Raw genomic sequence first — 7761 nt, forward strand, 5'->3', positions numbered from 1 at the left:
GGACCATGAATTGGGTAACTCTTGGTTTTGGGTTAACTCTAAGTTGGATATTTTGCATTTGTGTTGACGTTGAGTCGGTTATATCATGTTTGGATTAAGTTTGAGTTGAAGGGGGCATGAATGGTCTAATGATGGTGCGCTTTCAATAGAGCATATTGACATACGTTGCACCGAGTTGAAAGCAACCAAAATGATGAAGAGGTGCAACAGAGTTCAAGTAGACTATTCACCTAAAAAAAACACAAATGCCCTACAACCAACATCCAATCCGAGGAAGAAAACCAACTTTTCTATCATTCTATGCCCCACAACAATCCCAAGTCATGATAATAGTCCCCATCCTGTTATCTCACTCGAAAACAGAATCTAAATGAGAAAAAAAAAAAAACAATCCACACCTGTACCTCTAAAAATAGGACAAAGAAGAAAGTGATCAATAATATCCCAAATGATCAAGAATAGATAGGTAATAGGTTTCCTTCCAAACCATTTGGACCATACCCCCCCCCCCCTACTCTGTATCAAGAACAATCTTTTTGTGGGCTCAAACCCAGAAATTTACACATTAAGCGAGGCAACATGAAATTTAAAACATCAGCATCTGAATAGATGTTCCAAGTTGCCCACAACAACCAAATACAAAAGAGAATCAACAGATAACAAAATTTCATGTCACATATTTCAAGTCTAATTAATTTTCAGTTGTAGCACCATTTGGGCTTGCATCCATGGCTGCTGACTCTTCTGTTTCGGCTCTGTCACTCTTCTTGCCTGAAAATAATTATACTAAAGATGTCAAGAACGTTAAAAAAGAGAATTAACATTTGGCTCTACAAATTCTTTATGTACAATCCTACTCCCATCCTGAGTTGCATTCTCTTACCTTTCTTCTTTTTCCCACCACCTTTCTTCTTTGTCTTTGTTCCCAATGCTAACCAAGCTTTGATTTCAGGATCATCAACTGTTTTAGTTGGCTGCAGCTCTTGCAACGACTGGGATGTTACACGGTCCGAGCCATTTGGCATTAGAAGAACAGTGAACTTAATATGCGCAACTAAATCACCTGCACATTCAGCATCTACGGTAAGCACAAGAAGATGAAGCGCTTGTGACGAATTTCTGATAACATTGATGAATGCTAGACTGAAAGAAATAGTACTTACCAGGCTTTTCATGAAGTACCGGATATGGTTGCAAAAGATCGTGATTGACACATTCTACCAAACCAAGGCGAGCCCTCTTTTCCTCCAAAGCCCTATTAAATAAACTCAACTATATTTCAAAACAATTACTGGCAGACCTGTGAAAGATGGATGATACGTAATAGTACTGACCTGGCTGTAAACGGCATGATCGGGAATTTCTGATTAATCTCGCTGAATATAAATCTTGAAGCTTTCATCTTCAAGTGATAGGCCCTCTCCACAGCTCTTTTGTAAATGGTCGTTTGCTTCTCATCCAACATTCTAGGCTAAATCCACAAACATGAACTATTTGAGACATAAACCGAAAAATATTAATCTCAGAACAAACTAGTACTCTGAAACAAATTTCCACCATTACCTTTCCCTCACCCGTACTTGCAACTATATCAACAGCATACACTTCATTCTCCTCAAATTCAGCATCATCAACTTTCGTTTCAGGATTTGTCACACTCAACACAACCTTGTTTCCATCAATCACAAACTGTTTCATCTGGTGAGTAAGCACACCTTCAACAATTTTGCAATCATAGGCCGCAGCAACTTTCTGGATTGCTTCTGTAACATCTTTGTTCTGTTACAACAAAAGAGCAATAAGAACACTGATGAATTACATATAGATTATACAGAGAGGAAATTATTTTGGTATACAAATAAGCATAGCATCTCAGATCAAAAGAACAATGATGAATTGCACGTTAGTCAGCAATAAATTGGATGAATATCTACACATCAATACTCAACATATAACATAGTAATCACCTAAAGCGCAAGTCCAAACATAAAGATGTTGCATAAAGAAGAAGACAACAAGAGGTTGGATATACTCGAAATTGCATCATTGCGCAAATGGGACTTTGGAACGGTGGGAATTATGTATTAAACGGAGAAAGATTAAATTGTGTGGATGACATCAAAAAAGAGTTGAAATGTGTAGATAAGATTAAAAGCAAATGATAGGGTCCATAAAAAAATAAGAAAATTAGGCAAAATGATTGGGATTAGTACCAAGATTGGACAATTATGAATACCACAATATGATTGAAATTTGAAACGAAGAAAACTACTAGTAGCACATGACAATAGTCAAGACATCTTTCTGTTACAACAGCATGAGCAAGAAATAACAGTCAAGACTCCAAATAATGATTCATAAAACAAGGCATCCAGCGTCAAGATCCAATAAATTATTTTACTATCCTTGACCAACACAACCTCTAACCCACTAATTTTCTCTTAAAAATATTAATTGATCAAATTAAGCTGTGAATTCTAGATATATGTTTGATGGGTATTAACATTTTAAATATACATAATTGTAAAATTACAACCACAAGTACTTCAATCTTCTTGATTAAAATGACTTCCATATTTCAATTACTTCCAGAGGGTATTTAAATATGAATATGTGCAACCTGAAATAAGTACCACAGACACTAAAGCATATTTGATGAAGAAACAAAATAGTTTGACCTACCATGGGTGATGTGTAAGTTAAGTGAAACACGTAACAAAATACGTTCAATCAGTGTAACTATGACAATAAAGCTTCACTGGATGAATAACCCATATAGCCCAGGTTGTCTTCATCATATCAAGCAACCTTGCTAGTCTAGCTGGGTTTCTCTTAAAACAGTTTTTATGCAGTTGGAAACACACTTCATTGATGCTTACAAGCGAAAAATGAAATCCCATAAAATCACCAGATAATAATGATCAACAGCAAAAGGGAACTGAAATACATGATGCTCTATCAGTGTAACTATAACTTTAATAGATTCATTGGATCAACATCCAAACAGCCAAAAGCCCAAAACACTTGTCATCATATACAACAATGATCAAGCAATGAAAATTTACTTGGGGTGAGGTAAACAGAACATGGACAGAAACGATTGATAAGGATCCTAATGACAGAACTTGTTAGAGTGAAAAGGATTAAAATGACATAACACCAGCAACAACCAAACTTGTTGCCGATACATTATTAAAACTTGTCTGCATGATGCCAACTTTGTACCAAAAATTATGCACATCAAGGAAAAAGGAAAAAACACTTAATAATCAAATTTAATCCAGAAATACTCCTATTTGCAGAACAAAAAGGCAACAGGATAGCAGATTATCAGCGTAATGGATAGATAACCTTGACACAGTGTCCGTCTCCCACTAGCAGCAAATCTAGAAACTACTCCTGATCAATACAAATGCAAGATAAAAGGTTTGAAGTTCATATGCTGTTGACACTGGCAGCTATTGGTGAGGTTGAAACAAGTTTAACAATATCACTCAAGGCATATCGAATCACAAAATCACATGTAGCCAAAGCAAGGCAGAATGATACAAACACAAACACTCTAATCCATAAAGCCTTGAATATGGTAACAGGATGTAGGCAACAGGAAAGCAAGTGATAAGCATACTAGATTGATCACCTCGGCAAAGTTGCCCTAGTCCGTAACAAATACAAAACCAAGAGACTAACACTCATAAAACTCATGATAAAGGAAGTGTAAGGGCTTGTTCTCTTCGTCTGATCTGAATTTACTAAGGTTTGATCTGATTTGATCTAATCTGGTATGATCTGAATCTTTCTGATCTGATTTGAACATTTTATTATTATTATTATTATTATTATTATTATTATTATTATTATTATTATTATTATTATAATTATTATAATAATAATAATAATAATTATTATTATTATTATTATTATTATTATTATTATTATTATAATAATAATAATAATAATAATAATTATTATTATTATTATTATTATTGTTTAATTAAAAAACTAATTAATTATATATTATTATATTTTAATTAATCAATTAATTAATTGTATTATTATTATTATTAGAATTATAATTTATTTGTTCATTTTTATTATTATTTAATTAATTAAGTTATTAATTAATTAACATTAATATTTTTTAATTAATATTATTATTATTAGAATTGTTATTTATGTATAAATAACTATTTTATTTCTAAAGTAATCAAGTAATTAATTAATATTAATATTAGTTAATTAATTAATTAAATTAAATTAATTAATAATCTTATTATTTATTATTATTATTATTATTATTTAATTAAATACTTAATTAAATAATTTTTTTAATTAAGTAATTATTATACTACATTATTATTATTATAACACCTACAATAATAATAATAATAATAATAATAATAATAATAATAATAATAATAATAATAATAATAATAATAATAATAATAAAAGTGTGGGTGCTCAGCTTGTGGCTCGTCTCCCCACCAACTTCTTGTAAAGCTTCCGTTTTATGATATGGAATACGGGGTTTTTATAATAATAATAATAATAATAATAATAATAATAGTCTTTCAAAAATAATAATAATAATAATAATAATAATAATAATAATAGTCTTTCAAAAATAATAATAATAATAATAATAATAATAATAATAATAATAATAATAATAATAATAATAGTCTTTCAAAAATAATAATAATAATAATAATAATAATAATACTACCTCCTATTCAGCTGAATTGTCCCATTTTTTTTTGGCACTATTCACTTATCACTCTTAATTTGTATTTTACTCTTAATCTATAAGTTAAAACATAGTCATATGGGATCTTGTTTGATTTGTCTCAATACAAGGATTATTAATATCAACTTTTTATAATTTTTAATTAAGCATAATTTGAGATATTAAGAGTTAAAATGTTGCCTCGGCAAGTGTGAAAAGTCAAATGGGACAGTTCAGCTGAATAGGAGGGAGTAATAAGTAATCATGATCTGATCTGATCTGGTCTGATTTGATTTGGTCTGATCTGATTTGAACAAATCTAATCTGTTCTGGTCTGATCTGATCTGATTTCAATAAGAATAAGTAATAAGTTCAAAAAATAAGTTGAAGAGAACATGTTCTAAGTCTCACGCCATGTAGGCAGATTGGCACATAAGTAATCCATAAAGTAATCACTATGAAAAATTATGTTGGACATATTATCCATAGTGACTTTCTCATTTAAGAAATCAAGATATCAGTAAAAAAAAAAATTTAGTATCCATTTTACAGGAATTTTAAAATTAATCGCTTACTAAGAAACACGAGAATAAGGAGAAAACAATGCAGATAACATGCACAAAAGGCTATGCTCTTTCCTTACACTGCCAAAAAAGCAATATCTAATCCAAGATCTATTTATCCTTGTGGTGTTCAAACTTTGACATCCAGGATAAGGGCCAACAGAGATAACTATAAAGAAAAATCTACTAAGAAAACTAACAAAATTTCACAAAAATAGAAATGAAAAATCAAATAAACCTCATTTAAAGGAAAATCAAACTTCGATTTTGAAAACAGCAAAAGCTTTGGTATTCCTAATCATGATTGTGTAAGGTAAAAAAATAGATTCACATTAACCAAGAGTAGATGATTCTAAAATGTGAAAAGCTCTCATGATAACAGTATAAACTAAAGAAACAGCTTTAGTGAGCACCTAGCCACTTGTAGCCTTTTGAAGTCTCTTCCTTTGAAGAAATTTATTAAGAGTACATAGATGTACCTAGGAGGTTTATAAAAATACCAAAAGAATCAGACAATAAGGTAAATAATTATTGAAAAATTTGATCACTTTGAAATTAAGCTTTAGATACAGGAAGAGTTTCCTTGTAGCAACCAACTTGCCAAAACCAAGAGTTTGACTGTAGCCACAAACATACCAAAACCACACAAAAAATTACTACTACATCTTTTGGTCCCAACAATCAGAAAGAAGTTTGAGCAATCTTAAAAAATCATTTACTTCCATACGAACGTCAAGCTTAAATTTTCAAGTTTCCTAATCTATAAAAATAGTAGTATCAAAATCATATGAAAATCTAGAAGTTAAAGCATAATTATGTAATATTCTTATAACAGATCACATGAACATACAACAAAGCCAAGAGACAGGTAGACTTGTTTAGATGTTCAAGCACGTGAAAAAGACAAAATAAGAAAAGCCATAAAAGAAGCAAAATAACCTTGCATAAGAAAATAATATGACACCCCAAGGGCCATGAAGTTGGTGATCAAGCAAGCTAACACTTACTAACGTTCATTTATCCTTTCAAACATCAATTACCAAATAACAATGCAATTTCATTAATAGAAAAAGATAAATAATACCTTTTTCCCAGGCCTGATAAGCCTCAGAGCAACTTCAGCAGCAGTGTTTGCCGCAGCCATAACATCTGCCTTCCGACCAGTTATGGGCCCTTCTTGAATAACATAAGTGTGTGCAACAGCAGCAATGAAACCATCAATATGACAACCCATATCACTGCATTGAAATAAGCACTCAAGTGTGAAAAACTAACTTCAAATAACTAATGGCAGTTACAATTAAATGATAGCAAGAATCAAGAAGCATACATTTTGACCATATCACCTTCTTCGAGCACTGACTCATCACTCGCAAGCGGTGAAAAATGGCAAACGACACTGTTGACAGATATGCAAGTTGGAAAGGCAACACCTCTCTCGATCTTCTTTTTGACATTCTTGTACATGTTCGCAGTATTCCTATTAACATCGACAAATAAACCCCTTGAATAACAATCTTTCTGAATTTCTTATTTCCAAAAAAGAGACCCAAAATGCGCAAAAGAATAGCATTATAGAAAGCATGTTCATAGAATTGAGTTACAATCAAAGAAAACCTTCTACGCATTTACTAATCAAACATAAATAAATATTGAATGAAGATAACATACTCGTTGATAAAAGAATCTCCCTTCTCACAAACATCAACAATTTTAGCTTTGGGCTTGCATTCTGATATAACTAGCTGCAAAGCTCCTGAATAAAAATGGAGAAAAAATACATTTCCGATTTCAAATTCGAAACATACATAAAATCAAACTAAAAACAGGAAGAAAAAAAAAAAGAAAAATTACTGTTGACAATGTCAGCAGCGCTCTTGTATTTAGTAACAACTTCGGGATAGCTAAGATCCAACTCTTTCTCATCCCTTTCATCGTCCGACATGATGCTTCTTTCTACTCGATAATCAATTCAAATGTCAATAATATTCTCAATCTCAATCACTGAAACCAGAAAACAGTACAAGAGAATTAATACTACGCAATGCAAAATTGATCGAAATGAACAAATGAAGAAACGAGATTCGGAAGAAAATTAATTAGGTTTCAAGAAGATTGAAGGAGAGAATACCAGTGAAGAAGGACGGATGGCTTTTGGAGAAGTAATTAGGGTTTTACGGAGTAAGAATGAGGAAGGAATCCATTTTTATAAAGAGAAGAAATATAAGGCCCCCTAGTATTCTAAATATTTCTTATTGTGGTGTCTCGATCTACGGCAAACACCACGTTATAAACGAGAATCCGATCTTATTTCAGTTGGATAACAAGTATAATTTTCTTAACAAAAAAGCTATACTAGTTTTAATTCTCATAATGTGTTCTTATACCTTTGGCATAGCCCGTAAATAAATTATAAATAAATAAAGCCAGCTTTATACTATCTTCTTTATTGAATCATTGCTTAACCGAGAA

At 31.4% G+C, this 7761-nt stretch overlaps 1 protein-coding gene across 2 annotated transcripts; it reads right to left on the bottom strand.

Moving 5' to 3' along the window:
- Positions 1-504: 504 nt before the first annotated feature.
- Positions 505-7558, bottom strand: LOC130800027 (ERBB-3 BINDING PROTEIN 1-like). 2 transcript variants are annotated; one of them, XM_057663356.1, is made up of 10 exons: positions 7421-7558; positions 7144-7293; positions 6961-7045; positions 6620-6769; positions 6374-6527; positions 1564-1779; positions 1335-1471; positions 1164-1255; positions 884-1063; positions 505-771 (listed from the first exon to the last, which is right to left on the bottom strand). In XM_057663356.1, the coding sequence occupies exons 2-10, from the start codon at positions 7232-7234 to the stop codon at positions 692-694; spliced, it is 1185 nt and encodes a 394-aa protein (XP_057519339.1). In that variant the 5' UTR covers positions 7235-7293; positions 7421-7558; the 3' UTR covers positions 505-691. The 2 variants fall into 2 exon arrangements, with proteins under 2 accessions (XP_057519339.1, XP_057519340.1); XM_057663357.1 differs by having other exon boundaries at positions 7144-7245; positions 7421-7553.
- Between the last annotated feature and the right edge of the window lie 203 nt (positions 7559-7761).

The sequence above is a fragment of the Amaranthus tricolor genome, chromosome 14, assembly GCF_026212465.1.
Source record: "Amaranthus tricolor cultivar Red isolate AtriRed21 chromosome 14, ASM2621246v1, whole genome shotgun sequence".
NCBI lineage: Eukaryota > Viridiplantae > Streptophyta > Magnoliopsida > Caryophyllales > Amaranthaceae > Amaranthus > Amaranthus tricolor.